The sequence below is a fragment of the Carlito syrichta genome, unplaced genomic scaffold, assembly GCF_000164805.1.
Source record: "Carlito syrichta isolate Samal-C Ts95f unplaced genomic scaffold, Tarsius_syrichta-2.0.1 Scaffold309463, whole genome shotgun sequence".
Taxonomy (NCBI): Eukaryota; Metazoa; Chordata; class Mammalia; order Primates; family Tarsiidae; genus Carlito; species Carlito syrichta.
In genome coordinates this window covers 684,162-706,931 of record NW_007253559.1, presented here as the reverse complement: position 1 = coordinate 706,931, position 22,770 = coordinate 684,162, and the positions used below count along the sequence as shown (strand labels likewise).

At 34.6% G+C, this 22,770-nt stretch overlaps 1 protein-coding gene across 15 annotated transcripts in view; it reads left to right on the top strand.

The window, feature by feature from the left end:
• NRXN1 (neurexin 1) overlaps positions 1 to 22,770 on the top strand; it is a 701,758-nt gene that overhangs the window by 59,774 nt on the left and 619,214 nt on the right. For all 15 annotated transcript variants that reach the window (XM_021717193.1, XM_021717192.1, XM_021717189.1 and 12 more), the window contains one exon: positions 12,011 to 12,449. In XM_021717193.1, coding sequence (XP_021572868.1) covers positions 12,011 to 12,449 — 439 coding nt within the window. The remainder of the gene's footprint in view (positions 1 to 12,010; positions 12,450 to 22,770) is intronic.

Genomic DNA, 22,770 nt, shown 5'->3' with positions numbered 1-22,770 from the left:
TTGTCATTTGAATGGCTTTGATCAATTTAAAGCAGTCCTTAGAAGAGAAAGTCTTTCAAAATGTAGAGTTTATGAGAGATAAAAGATAGAATAAGGAAATTTGAGAAGTATTCATGTAAAAATTAAGATTTGAGGGTGATTACAGAATGCTTCCTTGCTTTTCAGAGAAGTACTCGCTTAATAGTTTAGACAGTGAATGCTTCCCTCTTACCCATTTAATATCTTAGGACTTGAGATCTTATACATTTAAGACCTTAATAGTAACAATAATGACTATTCTGTATTTAGTACTGAGGCAGGGGCCCTTCTAAAACAAAGAGATACGGGCCTTTTCAGAACCGAAAAAGAATGTGTTAGAGAGAAAGTGATGTGGTGTGGCCACTGTCTAAGTGTGGATAAGTAACCCAGTGACAACCCTGTGCCACAAAATACCCAATAAAAAATGCAGGTTGTCATATAAGGGAGACAAAAGGGGTTAAAATGTAACACACAGCAACGCCCTGCTGCATTCGGGGGCTCAGCCTTTGGATGTGAATCCGCTGGGCCAGTGCCAGCACAAATAAACCCTGCTTCCTGGCAAATAAAGCCTCAGTGTCTCATCTCTCTCTGCAAGGGATCCTGCCACAGTACCCAAGACCAATCACTTAGTACTGTATGTACTTAAGTAACACAGCAAAATAAGTTCTAATACCCTCATATGATAAAAAGGAAAATTTCTTCAGAGAAAATAGGAACTTTCTCAAGAAAGTTTAACTAAGCGGCAGAGCAGGAACTCAAACCTAGGACTGTTTGAATATATACAATTATAAATGTAAATCTTAAAATGCATTGCCTTTATCCGATAATGTTAAAATTACAGAACAGTCTTATACACTACTTTCCAAAAACAAGTCTACTTTGCAAACTCTTTTCATTGTAGCTGCTAAAAACAGCAGCATTGGCTGTCTCAAATGTCAGCTTCCTCTGTTTCCTTTGCAGGCTCTCAGGAGGAGGTGTGATTGAATACTAAAGGCAGGCAGCCAGGGAAAGAAACGGAATTCATACAATTTGGGTAACCTACACATTGGATAACCAGCTCTTGAAACTTCAGGTCAAGAAGGCTTAATATAGTCCTGCAGTTTTCATTGCTGAGAGGAAATTAACCATCATAAAAATCAGTCCCAGAGAAAGAAAACTAGCAAGGCTGGGCACGGTGGCTCATGCCTATAATCCCAGTGCTTTAGGAGGCCGAGACAGGAGGATCACTTGGAGGCCAGGAGTTTGAGACTAGCCTGGGAACAGGGAGACTGTATCTCTACAAAATTAAAAAAAAAAAAAAATCAGCTGGGTACAGCAGCACATGCCTGTAGTTCCAGCTACTCGGAAGCCTGAGATCAGAGGATGACTTGAGCCCAGGAATTTGAGATTACAGTGAGCTATGATTGTGCCATGGCAGCCTAGCATGGGCAATAAAGTAAGACCCTCTCTTTCTCTAAAACAAACATCAAACAAAACCCCAACTAATTAAACAGGCTATTCTGGGTCTGGAGGCAAGCATTTAGATTCCGTCTTGTCCACTCCACTACTAGCTGATTTTTGAAACTAACTAGTTGTGTGACTTCAGGCAAGTGTGTACACTCACCTCTTGAAGAGGCTCACCATTACCTTGTAGTCTAAAGTCACTTTTCTTTCTTCTTCACTGTGAGTAATTTACCCCATTCTCCAAGTATTTCCTGTATAATGTCCACCTACTCCTGGCATTTGCTGCAAAGAACTTTACCAGGAATTTGTGATTGTTGGAATAAAATTAGTGTGCTTATGACTTCATTCACTGTTGTTTTCTGGTTTTATTTTTCTCTGTAGTTGTGTAATTATCCTCCAACGGGTAAAGAAAATATTTGTCTGGCATAAGGCTAGATTCTCTAATATGTTAAAATTATTATACTCATTTATGGATTATAATTTCACAAATAATTATAATAAGAATGTAATTCAGAGCAGCATATAATTTCCTTGTGCTAGTCTAAAAGTCTCTGTAAGTGAATTTGAAGGCATAACTTGCTACATTTTAAGAAACTAGATCAAGACAACTTAAATAGTTCTGTTATGTGTGTGTATATCTATCTATATCTATCTATATCTATATATATATTTATCTTGCCCATACAGAAAACAAAATCTTTTATATAATATAATATGTAAATGTTATGGAGTAATTAATGTAAATGAATTGGTTAGGTGGGTGGAGCCTAACAAACATTAGAACATATTATAAAGCTATGATAATTAGATGAAGTGGAACTAGATTAAGAAAGGAAACATCAATAAAACAGAATAGAATGTTCAGTAACTGGATCTTGTATATGTAAAAATTTAATATGTGGTAGGCCTTACAGATCAAAAAAAGAATTATTCAAAAATGTGTAAGTAAATATTTGGTGTGATGGGGGGTTCAATTTGGATTTTCACCATAAGTAGAAGCCAAAATATTTTCAAATAGGCTAAAAAGTTATACTGTACCCACACATTCAGTATAGCAGTCAATATTTGACATAAAAATGATATGGTTATTAAGTCTCTCTTGCGGAAAGTTTTTTCTAAGTTTAAAAGTATTGGACATGATCAAAAAGTGATAATAGCTGAAGGAGTTAGAATGGTGATTTATCCAAAACAACAAACACTATGTCATTGCAAATCAATGAAAAAAGACAGACTACTATAGTAAATGGTATCTCCTTTTTTTCTTTCTTTCTTTCTTTCTTTCTTTTTCTTTCTTTCTTTCTTTCTTTCTCTTTGTTTCTTCTTTTATTTTTTCATTCATTCTTTCATAAATGCATATACATATACTAAATGGTGTATTATATACTTATACCTATTATACTAATGTTGTATTATATACTATACTAAAGTTTTTCCATCTGAAAATAAGAGGATTGATCAAGTTTGCGGTTTGTAATTTTCTATCTCCTTACAAAAATGTAAAATTAGGTGGTGAAGGAAATCTTACTGAGCTCACTAGTTCGGCAATACGAAAGAACATGGATTGGTTAATTTGGACATGACTTCTGGTGTTACTAGTTTTGTTATTATCACTTTAGAGATATTATTCTTGACTCATGGGAAGATAGGTTCCGATAAAAAAAAACAAGTAATAATAATAGTGACTCTTCTTCCTTGAGACTGGCAGGAGATTGAAGAGTTTTGGATAAAGCAGACATGCCCTTATTAGTAGCATCTGCTGGCTTGGAATAGAAGCTATAAAACACAGTTTATGGTGTGTAACATTCTGCAAGCTCATGAAAGACCATTCCTGAAAATATCTTTATCACTTACTTGCAAAATAACAGTAAACATTGCAAGTTCATTGTTTCTAGTCAACTTTTTCTAAGTCTTTCTAAATGCCCTCAGAGGGGCAAAGTACTGCATCCCCTCCCCCCCCGAACTTTTCTTTTTTATATTTGAGCATCAGCTTATTGTGAAACTAAAACAGTTTTAAAGGTGGAATTGCCCTTAAATAAGCTATATTTCCTTTCTGTCATGTTGCTGAAAAGAGGGTCCGCTTTATATCTAATTGCTTAAAGGCCTCTCATAACCCGGGGCCTACAGTAAAGTTGATTCATTGGTCTTAGAATTTTACACAAAGTTGAAAGAACACAGAACACTGAAGTACCCAGTACTTGTTATGATCAGAGATGATGCCAACTTTGACATCTTTGCTGAGTCTTAGTTTCTCTATCTGAAAGTAAGAGAATTAATCAAGTTTGTAGTTTTTTTAAATTGGCATCTTCAATCTCACTTTACTGACATTAGTTGATTTTTCCTTTTTTAAAATGGTATTACTGAATCATTAATGTGTGAAAAATAGACATTACTGTTTAATGGAATTCAGTTTGTTTGCTATGTACTCATATGCACTGAAAGCTTTATTAAATAGAGCTCTTAACAGAGGGACAAATTTGACCTTTAACTCCCACAACTAAGTAATTTTAGGTAGTTTGTTGAGTAGTGGAAGGACAGAGCAAGAGGGTCTCCCCAACCTTTTTGATGAATGGGATATATTTGGTTGTGGTTAACTGAGACAAAGCAAAAACATTTTTCTCTATGTTGCGTAACAAAATATTGTTATTTTTTTCTTCTCCTAATTGCAACTAATTTTTGTTTTCAAATAAAATATCACATGCCTTTGTTGAATAATTGTGCTATTGTTGTCTGTTTCTGCATTCCATTAGTTTTAGTATTTGGAGTTGAAAAAGGGGACATACTTAGTTGAAAATTATATTTGTACATGATCCTAAGTAAGATCAGATGGGGGGATCTACGAACTCCCTCCCCATCAAAAGAATCTTTCATTTTGCAAAATTCTTTATGTATGTCTCTTTGAAGTTAATTTTTCTTAATACTAAGTGTTGTTTTTGAAGTTTCATTGGGCTACTTGGTATGGGGCTTGTCTATTTCTTACACTGTCCTCTCTGTTCACTTCCCCACCATATACACAGACATATACACAGCTCTGAATGCCCATCTGACCCATGAACACACATCGGATTACAAATGAAAACTTCTGTGGTATGACAATACCAGAAAATGAAAATCTTATTGTCCCTTGGTCAGTTAAGTTCAACAAACATTTTTTTAATTACATTTTTTACTAGAATCAGATTCTGCAGTAGACTCTCAGTATAAAAAAAGTAAGTGACATAAGAAACTTGACTTTGGATGGAAGTTAAGACAATAATGAGTACAATGATTTTTTTTAAAAGGGCCATCTTACCTCTACTCTTTTTACTATCTTTTTATCATGGCAGGAACTTGGAGGAAAATGTTTACTTTTCTACTTTTTAAATCATAAAATAATCACTTTTGGGGGGGGAGTTACTGCCCTCTTTTAGGAGTTTGCCAACCTCATAACTGCTAACATTTGCTTTTAGGCCAAGATATTTTTGATACCTTATGAGTAAGACTGTCTGTGTGTTTTAGCCAAAAACTCTCTAATTTTAAAAATTATCCAATATCATTAGTGGATGTGTTTATATTTTTGTTTTGGCTATAGTATACATAGGGATGTATTATCTACTTATCTATGTATCCGTTGAAAGATATACTATATATTCTAATATATATGCATATTTTATAGATATTAATGACATTAGGCTTGACATATATTACATCTGCATAATACATAACTGTGTGTATGTGTGACCACATATAGTTTACCTATTTCAGACATATGTGTATAAGAATAGTGGATATTTAGAGCCAGGCTCGGTGGCTCAGCCTGTAATCCTGTGCTTTGGGAGGCTGAAGTGAGTGAATTGCCTGAGCCTGCAGGTTTGAGACCCGCCTGGGCAACTTGGCAAGATTTCATCTCCATTATATTTGAAAATTATATTTGTACATGATCCTAAGTAGCCAGGTGTGGTAGCATGCCCCTGTAGTTCCAGCTACTTGGAAAGCTGAGGCAGAACTATCACTGGAGCCCAGCGGGTCAAGGCTGCGGTGGCCGGGAGCAGCCACTTCACTCCAGTCTGGGTGACAGAGTGAGACTCCAACTCAAAAAAAAAAAAAAAAAAGAATAGTGGATATTTAAGAGAAATTAAGCTGGTTTATTCTCAGTGGGACATGTTTTCCTGGACTGCACAGGCAAGTGAATAAAATTGCATATTTTTAAAGTACTTTACCTGTATATGTGTCTAACAAGTGCTAATCTGACTGAATTGAAAGTGTGAGGATTGAAACATAATTTCAAAATAATAAAAAAGTTGATGTTGGGGATGAAAGCTGTAATCCACTTTATTTCCTTTTTTGAGTTCTTCCTGGCCTAGGTCATGGCAAAACAAATGCAATTTGCCTGCTACTTGTTAAATGACACTTGTACTTTTCACTTACTGGCCAGTTTTTGGTTGTATCTTGAAACAAGCTCACTTCTATGAAGAGATGGTGCATAGATTGATCACAGATAGTAGAAATGAGTACATTCAATCATTTGAAATCAGTATTTTCACTTGTTCTTAATAAAGGCATTAACTGCATTTAAGACAAACAAAAATAAAAATTAAAGCAATAGTCCTCTTAGGTAATCCTTAAACCTCACAGGCATTTAGGATGTCTGTTATATCCTAAATGATATACTTGTTGAAAAGCTGCATTATTACCCTGGAAACAAAGAAATAGTCCCTCTGCTTAAGTTGAACTTAAAGAGACATTTTGATCAATTTAATCATTTTAAACAATAGGCATATGATCTGTTCCTCTGCTTAATTATGACATTTTATTCACAGAGATATTTTAATGAGAACAAATGAAAGAAAAATTTGGGGGACTAACCCTTGTAACTCATTTCAAAGTTGTTTTACCTGGTGGCAAAGAGCTGTTTGTGAATCAACTTAGCAACTGCAATTAAAAACTGGGTGAATTTCCTACTAAAACAAAGACAAAGTTTGAAGCTACACCTAATATCATTAGATATATAAGCAGTATTAGACATGATCAGGACGAAAGGCATGTGAGGGCCCTGTCTCTCCACATTTTTATTGATAAAATACTATAATATTACCTATTTTCTAGGGGTGCTTATGAAAAGTAAACACATTAATATGTATAAAACTCTTGTACAGGGCTTGTCAGAAAGTAAACTGATAAATCTTAACTGTCTTGTGGTGATGGTGGTGGTAGCTATGATTGTTAGATGCCACAGAAACTCTTTCATGTGTGAAAATAAATCTTTCAGGTTAGCCAGCCTGTTATGTATATTTTCTGGCTAAGGAACTTTACAAAAAAAATATGTTATGTGCCCCAAACTGCAGCATAGATATTAGGATGAGAGAAATGAAGCCCCAATCTACTGAATCCCTTTGATCCTGCTTATCTAGGCACTGAATTTAATTATTTTAAAAATCTGATTAATCAACTGCGGTGTGCCTTGTTAGCCATTACTCTTATTGTGATCATTCAATTGTACAACTCCATTAATTCAATGTAATAAGAAGAATATTATTATAAATAATAACAATAATAAGCCGGGCTCGGTGGCTCAGCCTGTAATCCAGCGCCTTTGGGAGGCTGAGGTGAGTGGATTGCCTGAGCCCGCGGGTTCAAGACCCGCCTGGGCAGTGAGACCTCATCTCTACAATAAATCAAAAAATCAGCCGGGCATGGTAGTGCATACCTGTAATTCTGGCTACTTGGAAGGCTGAGGAGGAAGGATCGCTGGAGCCCAGCAGGTCGAGGCTGCGGTGGCCGGGAGTGGCCACTGCACTCCAGTCTGGGAGACAGAGTGAGACTCCAACTCAAAAAAAAAAAAATAATAATAATAATAATAACAATATTAATCAGAACAACAAATATTTACTCAAGAATTTATGCCAGGACCTATTATTAGCACTTTAATTGAAATATAATTTATTATTTACAATAACCCTCACATGGTAGATTTTATTCTCCTACTCCACAGATAAATCACTGAGTCTTGGCAAGGTGACTTTGTGAAGAACTTGCACAAAGTTGCAGGCTTGCAAGTGGGTGGGTTGGAGTTATCGCTGAAATCTGACATGAGAGTCAGATTCTTGGGCCATACTTGTTATTATTTCCAATTATGGAAGAGAAAACCAAGACAGAGTAAAACGAGCTATTTATGATCTCTCAGAGAGGATCATAATAAAGTCTAAATACCTACACAGCACTTTGACTCTAACTTCAGTGATTATTTCACCACTCTGCATACTATCATAGTTAAGATTTGAATAGTTTTGGTAAGTGCGTATTAATTAATTTAAAAGCATCACTGTAATTTCTAAGTTGAAGCATATATTTCTTTTTAAAAAGACATTATCTGAGTGGCAAATTTTTTTTGTTTTTGTTTTTTTGCACTGAAATACTTATTTCACATACTCCCACTCTGTAAAGAAAGAGCCTTATCTATCAGCCACCAGTGCTTGAATACCATCTGTACAAATCTTAGATAGATATAATCCCTGAGGCATGTCTGTGTACCTAAAGATGCAGTGAACATTCTCTTTACTAATGGATTAATGTTTCAATATATCTCATAACAGAGAACAATATCCTGGTATCAAAAACCGCAACTACATAAAACCAGAAAAAGAGAAGGAACAGTGGAACATCTTTTACCTCTGTCCCAAATCACATGGATTAAGGAGAAAACAGTTCAAGAATTTATAGATATGGCATGATTTCCCTTTGTAGATGTCAGTTTTTGAAATTATGAAACTGAGACAGAGAGTTTAGGCAACTTGGCTTTGATAATAGTTTTGAGAGTAAACCAAGTTCACATACAGACTGTTAAACTCTTATTCTTTAACCTATTTGTTTCCTCTGCATTGTTACCATGTTTTCAGGATTAGCATCAAGATTAAACGTCATACTCAGTGATTGTCTATGTCAATCCTAGAAATGTAAAAACACAAACATGTTCCTCCCTACTCTTACATACTAATATGGTAGGGATATTTAAAATATCCTAACAAATGTTGGATGAAAGGGAAAAGACCATCATAACAATGTACTCAAATTATATGGCAGCTAAAATAAGATAAAAACAACAAAAAACACTGAAGTTTTTTTAATGCTTCTATTCTTTTGATATTTATTATAAAAGCCCATGAAGCAGGGAAGTAAAATTCACTTTGAATTGCTCTTCGAAAAAAAAAGTCAATATTCCAAAGGAAACTTCAGTTCTATAAACAGATCCAAATAAGTATGCAAAAATATCATCTATTGTTAAGGTGATAGAGTACATAGAAATTTGTTCAAAAGGGAAACATAAATTACAACTTTTGACATAAGAAAAAAATTATATGAAGAATTGTAAGGTATTCCTATGACTGAGTGCTACCTGATTTCAGAAAGAAGCAAAAATAGCTTACCAGTGAATTTTTAGAAGATTTAGAATACTTACTAGCTATTCATTATTCTAATTGAACCAGATTCTGTTCATCTTAAGAGTATGTCTAACTTTAGAAATGTAGGGTAATTATAAAATCTGGGTCAGATGAAATAGTAGTGTAAATCTGAGAGCTGTGAGCCTACCTATCCAAAATTGCTTTTCTGTTTTCTGGAATAGCCTTTCAAAGAGTAAAAAAATGGGAAGAAAAAAAGTATACACTGTGCTTCTTCTCAAGATAATTCTTGTAGGAAAATGACTCTACCTCTGAAGAGTTTTAACTCAGGAATTCTTCATTCTAAAAGTAATTAATGCCCCACAAATGAGTTTGAAGATTAATTTTTCTAATGCATAAGGCAGCTTGCCATTTTTTGAACTGGACATACAAAGACATTTGTACTTTTTCCTAGAGAAATAGACCCAAAATCGTCTGTACGCTTACTCATAATTACACATTCTGCTGTATTTTAACTGTATAGCTAAATATTATTATTTACAAATGCCTATAATCTTGGAACTAGGCTTTTAAAAGTGAAAGAATAATTTTATTCAACTCTCAGCAAATATTCATTGAATATCCACTCTGTGCCAGCAGCTAGTCTTGGTGCTGGGCTATGGTGAGCAAGGTTCTTGCCTGCATAAAACTTAGATTCTGGTGGAGATTAATTTTTTAGAGGGGAGGAGGTGCATGGTTAACCCTAAGTAATGTGACAAAAGTAATTATTCCTACTTTTCTCTATGTCTTCCTGAACCTCCTCCTCGTCAAGACACCTGATTCCCTTATGATATTCTAAATCTCTCACTGAAAATAGGTCCATAATTGCACTACCCCTCATTCTTCCACTTTGTAGTAGGTGATGTCAGATTCATGGGACAATATACCCAGCCTCATGCCCACATGCTAATGCTAGAAGCACTCAATGCTATTACAGAATTTTAATTATAAGGATGATGTGCTAGCATTGATCAATAGAAGCACCTGTATTGTTTGGGTCAGAAAATACTCTTTCTTGATCAATATGCGTGTCAAAAGAATATCCAGCTGTTAAAATATAAATCAATAGGAAAGTGAAAAAAATTATAGGCTTGAGTAGCATGAAAGTCATGGTGAGAGGTTATAAAACTTGGAAAATCATCCATGAAAAGCATTTTCTCCGCTTCTAAAGATCTCCAAAGAAAGGCAATTCTAAATCAACTTTTGTAAGACTTAATAGCTCTTTCTCTTTTCAAGAAAGTATTCTTTAGAATTAATGTAATTCCTTTTTGTTATTGCCCAAGTTCATTTCTCTTCTTTTGTTGTCAATAGATGCTCGCTAAACCATTGTACATATTTGTTCAAAGAACAAGGTATATCATGTTCCTTATAATAATCCTTCTTCAAGATAAAGGTAAACTGAAATACCAGGTCCAGCAATGGAAATATGTGACTTATTTAGTTGGCACAAATCAAGTATAAAAACCAATTCATGTGTGGGCTTAATTTCTAAATGTTTTCCTATAATGGATAAATTTAGAACTAAAATCTTTATGTCTATTAGCTGTCAATAAAGAGATGTTGATATTTATTATCTTGTAGTTTGAAGTAGTTAATATTTATTGAAATCTTACTGTGTACCTGGCACTGGAATGATATAACTGCCTTTATATAGATTTTCTCACTTAAATGTATTTTTGTATTTAATCATTATAGCCATCCTGTGAAGTATTATCTCCCTTTAAGGGAAAAAAACAGATTTAGAGAGATTCATATTTAGTTATTATAACCATCCTGTGAAGTATTATCTCCCTTTAAGGAGAAAAAAAAAACCAGGTTTAGAGAGATTACAGTTTGGTAATGCTGGAGTGGAAATTTGAAATCTGGGAGTCCAGTGCCAGACATGCATTCTTAATCACTCTAAAAAATAAAGCATCTATTAACAAAGCATATCAGAAAACTCATCAGCTACACTATCTGTTGGTTCAATTGGCCACAAATGCTAATCAGACATAGACTGTCTCATTTTTCTTGTTATATAAATACATTTTTATATATGGAGAAATGAAATGAATTTAGAACATAGCAATGTTGGCTGCTGAGAAATTTTGAGTTCTTAAGATAATTTAGATAGTTATCTGAACATAGGTAACTAATTTGCGATAAATCAGTATGGCCAATGTATTTTAGAAATGTGATTATCCACTGTATGCATTTTGTAGAGAAAGGATATGTTTCTCTCTTTATCCTTCTGTCAAAATACCTATGAATTTATTAGCATGTTGTGATAGCAGAGGCATGATATTGTGAGCCCTGCCAGTGAATTTACCACTGTGTGTGAGTTGGAATCCAAAAAGCCCTAGGACCATCAACATGCAATCAAAACTGCCCAGTCACTTCAGTCAAAGTGTAGTGGAAAATGAAAGTATAAGACAACCTTTGCTCATCATATGTGTAAATTAAAATTGAAATGGGACAACAAAAACACTGGTTGAATGGATTTAGAGTGCATACTGTGTTCTACAGGTGCTGGTTCCATGTGAATTGACAGTTTTCAAAATAGTTAGTGATTCAGGGCAGGACAAGAGAGAACTGCATCTTACTTATGTTTTATATGTTTTCTGAAAAATTTCAGGCTGCTTTGTATCTCAACTCGTGATTTTCTTACAAAGTTACTATGCACAGTGAATGTATAGATTATAGAAGAGATTCAATATTTTAGGAAACGGGTATATAAAAGTATCCAATTTCAAATGATTTAGTGTTGGGAAAACTGAATAATATTAATACTTACTTTAGTTTAGAAAGGATAATAGCCAACTGACGAAACAAGAAGCTTTTATAAACTCAAGTCTTCAAATGCTAATTTAGACACAATAATAACAAAAACTATATGCAGATTTTTTAAAATTATTTGAGTTAAATGCAGGCAGTTTGTGTGTGTCCATAGAAATTATTTGAATTGGACTAAATTGGTTTTGTTATTGTTCAGGGGGCTGGTACTTGCATTTTATTTTCCTGAAAAATAGTTGTCTTTATATACCAAAATTAAGTATTATATGCCCTTTCATGATCTACCTACAAGTTACATGAACTGATGACAAGTTCCAGATATTAGAATATGGAGGCTATTTCTCACTGCTATCCTCTGCCCACAGGTTGTATATAAAAATAATGATGTGAGGCTGGAATTATCTCGACTTGCCAAGCAAGGAGATCCAAAGATGAAGATCCACGGAGTTGTGGCATTCAAATGTGAGAATGTTGCAACTTTAGACCCAATCACCTTTGAAACCCCAGAGTCTTTCATCTCTTTGCCAAAATGGAATGCAAAGAAAACAGGCTCCATATCATTTGATTTCCGCACAACAGAGCCAAATGGCCTCATCTTATTTAGCCACGGCAAGCCAAGACATCAAAAAGATGCCAAACATCCACAAATGATAAAGGTAGACTTCTTTGCTATTGAGATGTTGGATGGCCACCTCTACCTCCTCCTGGATATGGGGTCAGGTACTATAAAAATCAAAGCCCTGCTGAAGAAAGTGAATGATGGAGAATGGTATCATGTGGACTTTCAGAGAGACGGACGGTCAGGTAATCTATGATTTTTTAATGCTATTTATCTGCTGGAACATCCTACCCAGCCCCTGCCATTCCTAAGAATTAAAACCAAACATATTAAATATTTCCTGCATTTCTTTCTTTAAGGGTAAAGGAAATTGTTATTGTTTCTGATCCACATCATACAAAAAAATCAGAAAGAGCTAATTAATTATCATAGTTGGGCATCAAACCCCAAATGCTCAAATGACTCCCAGGATAGCATCTTAAATGACATTGGGTAATCAAGTGCCAAATCTTGCCAAAAAAAATTTATCTTGAATTCAGGAAAGACAAATTCAGCGTTTTTGAATTTTCAGTTATCTCTTATGTCACGGGATGTTTGGAGGCACCTGAAGTGGCAAATATAAAATATGTTAAAAATTAGAATGAGCCACACATAAAATTCTTAGTTGGTTCAGCACACTTTTATCCAGAGTGATTCTATGGTACTGAAAACAGTAGCATTTCAAGGACAATGAGAGAGCTCTTCTGCCCTTCCAAAGCCCTTGCCTTTTTGGTGCTTTATTTGAAATTCCACCAGCACGCATTCATTCCTCTGGCTTCTTATTGCTGTACTTTATTCATCTAAGAGAGGAGGCAGGGAAGATGGCACAAAGGTTTCCCTGAAGAAATAACATTTACACTGAAATTTGTCAGTAGCTTAGAGGGCTTAGTCAGGTTGACTAGTATGAGATTTGGGGGAAAGATTCATCCAAGCTGAGGAAATGACATTTATGAGAATCCCGAGAAAAGGGTGAGGGGAGAGGGAGAGAGAGAGCAAGAGAGAGCGAGAGAGAGCGAGAGAGAGAGAGAGAGAGAGAGAGAGAGAGAGAATACTATCTCCCTTTTCACTAAATAACAGTGTAGACTTAGTCAAGACATTTTTATGGGCCTAAATTATTTCATCTGTAAAACAACAGATGGTAAAAAAAACCAAAACCATTCATATCCAGTGAAGGGGGATCAACATTAATGGGGCTGAGTATTCTACATTTTTAAAAACTTTCCAGATGGCACTGATGATCAACTACATTCTGGAGCCACAGACCAGGTGATGCCTAGTGCTTCTTTTAGATCCAGTAATCTGTGATAACCATTCTGTTTCAGAAGGACCATCTTCAGGTTCTAAGGCTGAGCTTGGCTTCCCACACCTTCCTTGCACAGGCTCTCATGACACTTACCTCCTGTTTCTTTGCAGTGGAACTGTTTCCTCTTTCTCTCTTATTCCTGTGTTGGTTTTCATTTTTTTGTTTATAGATCACGAAGATTGTTTGCCTTTTTAGACATATATTTTTTACCCAATAAAATTAAAAAATGGAATGTATGAAAATTGGGAAGGAGTTGAGGTGAGAGAAGAGAATAGAAGAAAGATCAAAACCAATTTTTCTGTTTCCAGACATCTTGAAAACTGTTTCTGATTCATCCTTCTCTAGGAACTGGTCTTCCTAAATCTTCTCATTTCCCTAAAGAAGTCCACAGGGTATGGGATTCTTTGTTTTTTTTTCTGATTTAAGCTGAGAAGACTTCATTGATGGGAATGCAGAGATGTTATAGAGTGCCTCCCTTTGGCTCCCTCCAGTTTATCTCTGCCAGAGGTAGCAGTTAATTTGCTACCTACAAACTTTCAAACAGAAGAATATTAAAGAGGGTGGGAGCGTGGGCTAACATCGTGCTTTGAGATGTTAGCTTGTGGATACTATAATTTGACTTAAGATATATCTAGAATAAGATTTTGAAAATGACCTTCAAGAAGAGATATTTTAAGTTAGATTTTATAACAGTTTAAAACAAAACAGATCAGATTATATGGGCATCTTTTGGAAATTCAGAGGAACAAAACAATACCAAATGTCAAATAATTTCGTTTATCTAGAAATGAGATATTTCCTAACTATATGAAAGTAATACATTAATGTCAAATACTAGTAAATATATAATATAAAATGAAAAAGAAAACCATTCATTCTTCAGTTGATAACAATGACATATATTTTTGGAAGTTTCCCAACTTTTTTCTATGTGAAATATATGTGTGTTTATATTTGTGTATGTATATAATGTGTATTAGTGTGTACATATATTTATATCTCCATGTATATATCTGTATACATACATATCACACATGCACATATGCACAATCATACATAGAACAAAATTATTTTGAGTTTTCTGATGAAGTTTCTTATTACAAGAATAAAGTATTGATGCAAACTAATCAATTATCAGATACATACGTTAATCCTCAAGTCAAATAAATTCTACTTTTTGTTTAAGCTCTTTAATTCATCCAAATTACCAATAGTTTATTAACTACCCTATGTATACCCTCATTGGAGAAGGTCAAAAGCAGATAATATCTACTTTAATTTACAAAGCTTAATTCTGTATGGGAAGAACAAAAACATAGTCAAAGAAAGTATTATTTACATCTAAGAAAGAAGATAAACAAAGCATACAATTTTTGTTAGAATCCAATGGAAAGATTTAGTTACTATGCTTGGTGGTGTTTTGATGGTAAAGTATTTTTATGTGATTAAAATTTCAGATTAGTGAATCGGAACAAACAATATAAAAAGTAAAGCTCATTCACTAAGCCAAGTTTTGCCCTTTACTAAATGGACAAAAGGAGAGCTCATATTATGTTGGCCTAGCTCAAGAGAGTTTAATGTAATTTTAATAGCTGCAGCTGTTAATATTTTATATATAGTATTTTAATTAAGTTCTATATTTGCACACTGCATTGGTTTGATATAGAGCAGCCTTTTAAAAATTGAATGAATGGCTATACTAGCTTTTGTTTTACTTAAAGGATATTTCTGGTTTGGGCTGGTGAAATACTAAGAGTAGTAGCTCAGTTAAAAACTAAGAAACATGGAATTTCAAGAAATAATTTATTTACCATTTTTTATATCAGTTATCTCCAGGGGCTATATTAATATTAATTTTTATATAATGTGGAAAGAGGATACTGCTATGACAAGAGGGTATTGTGGGTTGCTTTCTGACTTAGGGATGATGAAGGTCATATTTGTTGATTTGCCTGAGACACTCATTAGCCAAATATTTTAAAAACCACATAATCTCTGTCATTAAAGTAAAGTGAATCCAAGCCTAATAGTTACTCCTTATGCTGCTGGTCATATTGGTTGGCCATATTAAAGTAAAAAGATAATGAGACCATTATTGATATTAATTTGCTGCCAATATAAGTATTGGTTATCTTAGCTACAGATAGAATTAAAACCGTATTTGGTAGATACAACTGATTTAATTATAATATTACTGAAACAGTATATAATATTATATTTCCTATCTATGAGAGAGAATATTATATTTATTTTTATATTCACAGTTTCTGATACTTTCTTGGGCATAGAAGTTGCTCAGTACATATTTGGTATAAGAAAAAATGAAGAATAAAAGCAGTTGAATGGTGCAGTGCCAAACAACCTCTAATATTCTAAAAAATAGGATTACCATTTTTTTTTGTATTTGGAGAGTAACAGCATTCTTTTATTGTAAACGCAACTTTTTAAGTTTTAATAATTTGTTTAAATGACATTACTTTCTGAATGCAGTTCATACAATATAGGATAACAGATACTGTCCTTTATTAATACAATGCCATCCTCCAAGTCCAGAGTTTGAAATAATGCCCTGAGAAAGTTAAATAATTCTTAGAGAACCATGTAATCCTAGTACAAAAATGACAAGCTTTTTTGAGAACAGGACTTCTATTTCTGCTTGCTCATGAGATCTCTATATCATTTGGCAAACATGTAAGTAGAAGGAAAATTAATCAAGAATAAAGGTGTTAACTCCTTTTTTGAGGATTGAGATATGCAGCCACAGTAAGCGTGCTCATGTAAAGGAAAATAATCACCCAGGTTGACCATCTTTCTGGGGACTTGCCCCTTGACCTTTTTGTCCTTTTTTCACTAAAAGTGGTATATGAGCTTCTTTTTTTTTTTGAGTAGGAGTCTAGCTCTGTGGCCCAGACTGAAGTGCGGTGGTACGCTCCCGGCCACCGCAGTCTCTACCAGTGATCCTCCTGCCTCAGCCTTCCAAGTAGCTGGAACTACAGGCACGCGCTACCACGCCCGGCTAATTTTTTTGATTTATTGTAGAGATGAGGTCTCGCCAAGTTGCCCAGGGTGGGTCTTGAACCCGCGGGCTCAGGCAATTCACTCACCTCGACTTCCCAAAACTTGGGATTACAGGCTGAGACACAGCCCGGCAGAACTTCTTATTCCATGAAAAATATTGCCTTTATTTACAAAATTTTCTAGAAGGTCCTCATTTTTTGCAAAATTACGGTTATTTCTTATACATGTTCCTTCTTTCATCCGAGACACAGGAAAGAAACAGGTACACTAATTCCCACACTTTGACTAATACTTTTTCACCATAGCTGCTCTCTGTGTACAGTGCAGCTTTCTTCGATTTCCTGCTCAGTCTAGGACCAGTGACACAGGAGGCCAAATGGCAGAGCCATGAATGGCAATTTCAGATCCAGCACTAAACTGGCAAAAGAGCAACCATAACAAGTACAAGCATGATCTAGTGAATCAGAGTAGATCACTTAAGTGCTGCAAAAAGTTAATATCCTTTGTGAATAACTTAGCTACTAACAGCAAAATGCCTAAGTTGCTGAGTTAATATATATGAGTGAAGAGGCCTGTTGCTTAGCAAACTTGGCAGAACTTACAACTGAACATTTTCTCGTCAGCCCTCCTCTCCTTCCAGACTTCCCCTTTGCTTCTTTTCTAGTCCCAAACCCAACACAAAACAGCTGCCCAGGTATTTAGCTAAAGTGTGAATTGTGCTACAATTAAGATGAGGTTAATGACTGTTTTCTTGGGGCACGAATATTGTTTAAATTTATGTTAAGCTTTTTGGCTCAGTCAAGGATATTCTCTCAAGTATTTTTTATAGCAAACTGCCAGTCATGTTTTTGCAAACCATCATTACGCATTGAAATCAAAGAGAAAACTCATTACTCTTGTCAAAGTCTGCTTGTGTACAGCAGGGTACAGCAGATTGTATCAGCGGTTATTCATGGGTAAGCCTACATTTAACAGCTAAGAAGCCATTGAGATTTGAATTGAAGTCATAGAGTTCCAGTTTAAGAACTAGAAATTACAGTGGGAAAGGCACAAGGCTCTCTCCAAAGCACATAATTAGAGGTTTGTAGTAATCACTGTTTGATGTGAACAGCACTTTCTAGCTATCTATTACCAGCACTGATTTCTGTGTATACCATTCATGAATCACCACACTTAGACATTTCTACTTGATTAACTATTAGACAATTTCTCTGTTTAGGTCTTGATTTGAACTTGCCCCCTGACTATAAATGTTCCTTCCATGTCTCTTTCTAGTAGCCTATTGCATACATTGAAGTAATTTTAAGTACATTTCTAATACTTTATTTCATATTTATGCTCATAAATCACTACCTATTAATGGGAAGACTGAAATACCTTACCAGTAATTTATCAATTATTTGACAGATGTCCAGATGGGGTCGATTTTGAATTAAATTTTTATATTAAGTTTTATTAAATGAATTTTTTGTTTTTGTTTTTGTTTTTTGTTTTTGAGTTGGAGTCTCACTCTGTCGCCCAGACTGGAGTGCAGTGGCCGCTCCCGGCCACCGCAGCTTCGACCTGCTGGGCTCCGGTGATCCTTCCGCCTCAGCCTTCCAAGTAGCCGGAATTTCAGGCATGTGCCACCACGCCCGGCTGATTTTTTAAAAAATTTATTGTAGAGATGAGGCCTCGCTGCCCAGGCGGGTCTCGAACCCTTGGGCTCAGGCAGTCCACTCACCTCAGCCTCCCAAAGGCACAGGATTACAGGCTGAGCCACCAAGCCTGGCTGGATGTTTGTTTTTATTTATTCTAAATAAGCTTAAAGAAGAAGAGTCATTTATTATCTTCCCCACAATAAAAAAATTTTTTTTTTTTATTTTTGTACATTTTCCTCCAGGCTATTGTTTACATTTAAGTATATTTGATATAGCTGCAGTAATAGTATAAACATAATTTTATGCTATTTATTTAATATAATGTCATAATATTTTTTTGCTCAAGATTATCTAAGTAATAAAATTTATTTACTGGGAGTAATGAAATCAGAAGCATAGATACAGAGCAGAGCTTTACAGAGGCACTTTAGCTAGACTCCCGGGCTTGTAGGACTTAAATGTATTAACGTATTTAAAGAAAAGAAAATCACAAGGGACAAACATTGGCAGTAATCATCCGAGTACTGCCCAGGGTGCCACTTCATCCTCACTGTAGTAATGGAGGCAGGTCATTTTAATTGAGATGAGTGTGTCAAGCCATCTTAGACCAATATTACTATATGTTTTCTTATATCATGATTCTCCTTGCTCAGAATCCATTTTCTCCAAACACTGTTTTAACATTTAGCTTTCATTGTAAATCTGATTACAGTGGAAAAAGAAAAAAGACCAGTTACATATACAGTCAGCCCTCCGAATCCATAGGTTTCCCATCTGTGGGTTCAACCAACTGTGAACTGAAAATACTTGAGGCCAGGCTTGGTGGCTCAGCCTGTAATCCCACGCCTTTGGGAGGCTGAGGTGAGTGGATTGCCTGAGCCCCGTGGGTTTGAGACCCACCTGGGCAAGTTGTTGAGACCTCATCTCTACAATAAATCAAAAAAAATTAGCTGGGCGTGGTAGCGCGCACCTGTAGTTCCAGCTACTTGGAAGGCTGAGGCAGAAGGATTGCCGGAGCCCAGCGGGTTGAGGCTGCGGTGGCCAGGAGAGGCCACTGCACTCCAGTCTGGGTGACAGAGTGAGACTCCAACTCAAAAAAACCCAAAAAGACAAACAAAAAAAAACTTGAGAAAAAAATGTGTCTGTATGGAACATGTACAAACTTTTTTCTTATCGTTATTTCTTAAATAATATAGTATAACAACTATTTACCCAACGTTTACATTGTACTAGGTATTATAAGTAATCTAGACATGAATTTAAAGTGTTCAGGAAGGTGTACGTGGATTACATTAAGCCATTTCATATCAGGGTCTTGAGCATCTGTGGATTTTGGTATCTGCAGGAGGTCCTGAGATCAATCCCCCGTGGATACTGAGAAACAACTGTTTCTCCTGGTGTCTGTAATAAGTAAATTTGTCACCATAAATAAATGGATAAACATTTGATAGTAAATTGGTATCTCTCTTGACAGAGCTGCATGGGAGGTATTTTCTGTCCTATGGCAGGTAATTTCTCATAGAAAATTAATAATTTAGCATTCTTCTTGTATACATTGATTATATGGACTTGGTAAATATAAAACAAACTCTGGAAAGTGAAACCTCTATCTGTAAATCTACCAAGTCTCTTTTTGGGGCTTGCCAAAGAGGCAGACCCTGGACTATGGCATCAGTTGCACGCTGAGGAGATAAGCAGTTAACTGACCACACCCAGCCCCAATGACCTACACTAGGGAATGCTGAGTGGAAATCTGAGGAACTTCTGCAAAATAATATCTTAATTGCTGAAGAATGTGGCTTGATGGATAATTGCAACTTTCCAGAATTGTGTAGGATCTTTTTTTCCAAATTTATATGTGTATAAATATTGGTGTGAATATATATGTGTATTTGTATATGTGCATGTATATAATACATGACATATGTTAAATATATAAATGCATGCTTTTGGTGAAAATGTTCAGCAATTTAGAAGTACATAAGTGAAGATTCCCTTTGACACACTCTTTACTTACGAATTCACTCCCTTTTCCATAGTACTCACTAAAATAATTTGGTGTTCAAAAAATTTCATGTCTTTTTCTTGGCATTGATATGTCTATAAATATGTTTACACATATACAATAATTATAGAGCTTCTTTTTTTTACATAAACAAGATTATACTTGAGCTTTTACTGAATTACAAAAAATTATAGAGCTTTTCTCTGCCATTTTTGGTAGTGACATCATATATCTCAGTTTGAACTAATATTTAGTCATACCTCTATTAAAGAGCACAATGTTTTACTTTTTAGAAACATCACTATTTTAAACTAATTTATAAATAATATCTTCATACATGATATCTTTGTATATATTGGTCATTATTTCTGTAGGAAAAATTGAGAACTGAAATTGATGAATTAATTGTATTTTTAATTTTGAAACATACATAGTTTATTAACTGCTATTTCAATTTACATTTTATCTACATTGTATGAGGGTACTCATTTTCCCTCACTCCTGTCAATACTAGATATTATCAAGCTTTTAAATTTTTGTTCTGTGATTTTTTTTTCCATATACTAGTTTAATTCCTGAAGTTCCCAGCTCACAGATGAGTTTGCATAAGTAAAGAACAGTATTAAGCAGAAAACAGAAGACTGAGATGGGTTTTCTTTAGTTTTCAAATAAACTGAGATGGGTTTTCTTTAGTTTTCAGTTCCTTAGAAGTCTAATACAGAACATTGTTTTTTAAAAAGTTTTTTAAAAAGTGTAAAGGAAAACCTTTGTGATCTCCCTATCCCAAAATCCTCATTGATAATTTTTTGGTTATGTATTTATTTTTACTATTTTGTAGGAACTGTATGTTTTACATCTTACATCATACCATATTATCAAGGTTGTACTCTGCTTTCATTATTTATACTGTACCTTTTTGTTGAGTTGAATTTGTTAATAGAATATGAATTTGACGAGCAAATTTATAACTGTAGAATCTGATTCTCTTGTGCAGTGAGAGGTGAAACAGAATTATGAGTAGATAAAATTGCATTTAACTTACAAAATTGTTTTAAACAGTAATCTCATTTTTTTCCTTTTTAAAAATTGTATTTAATTTTAAAGTTATAGGGTACAATTCAGGGTTGGGTATACAAATAGTAACTGTACAGGTAAAGTTTAGGCGTCCCTTTGAACTTAGAGATCATCATGTTATGTTCTTATTTTACATAAGGGCCACATTGGGGCCTCCTGTATATACACTTTGGCTAAGCTTGCTAGTTAGTTAGTTGAAAAGCTGGAATATTGGTTTTCTCTCACCTGGTAAAAGCATTTCCTATCACAGCACACTTTCTATTCCTCACTAGCTAGCAGTTTAAATTTTGGGGGGTAATGTAAAACTTGAAGCTAAATTAACTTATGTTAAATCTCACCTTCACTCCATCTTCCTTCTCACCTTGTAAACTAATCTTTTTTAAAAAATTTTTTTGAGTTGGAGTCTCACTCTTTGTCACCCAGGCTGAATGCAGTGGCACGCTCATGGCTACTGCAGCCTCGATTTGCTGGGCTCAGGGGATCCTTCCACCTCAGCCTTCCAAGTAACTGGAATAGGCATTTGCCACCACATTTAGTTAATTTTTTTTACTTATTGTGAAGACTAGATCTCTCTAAATTGCCCAGGCTTGTCTCAAACCCCTGGTCTCTGGCATCTTACTCCCAAAGTACTGGGATTACAGGTGTGAACCACTCCAATTTGTAAACTATTCTTATGGAAGTAGAATAGTAAAGAAAATTGGATTTAAAAAAAAAGGAAAGGAAGTAAACTAGCAGTTTACAAATACCACACCAAATTCTAAAGTCGATTTCCACTTTTATAACTAAGAGCTGTTTTCAACAATCTTTTAAAACCTTTACATAACAATTTTACATGAAAGGTGAAAGGCTAATTTATTACTTGTGAATATTCATTTCTATTACCTTGTCTACTTATCAATGTTGTTTTCTATTTGCCATGAAAACAAGTTTAAATGTTGATATAATATAGTTTTTATATTAAAATTATAAAAGTCATATGCATACAAATACATTTTTTTAGCTGCAATCTTATTCTTTTAAAAAATAAAACAACACAGTAGGTAACTTGGATTCTTAAATAGTAAAGCAAGAAACATTGATCAAAACATGTCCCCATATATAACTATTGTTCCCAGATTTTAACAGGTCAAATAAAACAATGCTTACATAAAACATTTATTTAACTTATCAGAAAATCCAGGTGTAATTATTGTGAAAGGAGTTAGAATGTGATGAAAGAATTGATTTATTTCAAAGTGAAAACATCAATATTGTGGTTCCTGGAAAAGATAGAAGGAGGACTCATTAATATACTTAGATTTTTGTTTTCTTTTAGAAATGTATTTATAAAATCTATTTATCTCAGCCTTTGGAAAATTCTCATTTTCTACTGATACATACAGCTGTGGTAACTACTCAATTGTCTTCAATTAACAAAGAACAAGGTTTAAATATTCATTTGATGCATTCTTTGTAATTACTGCCTTTATAACTCAATAATAATAAAA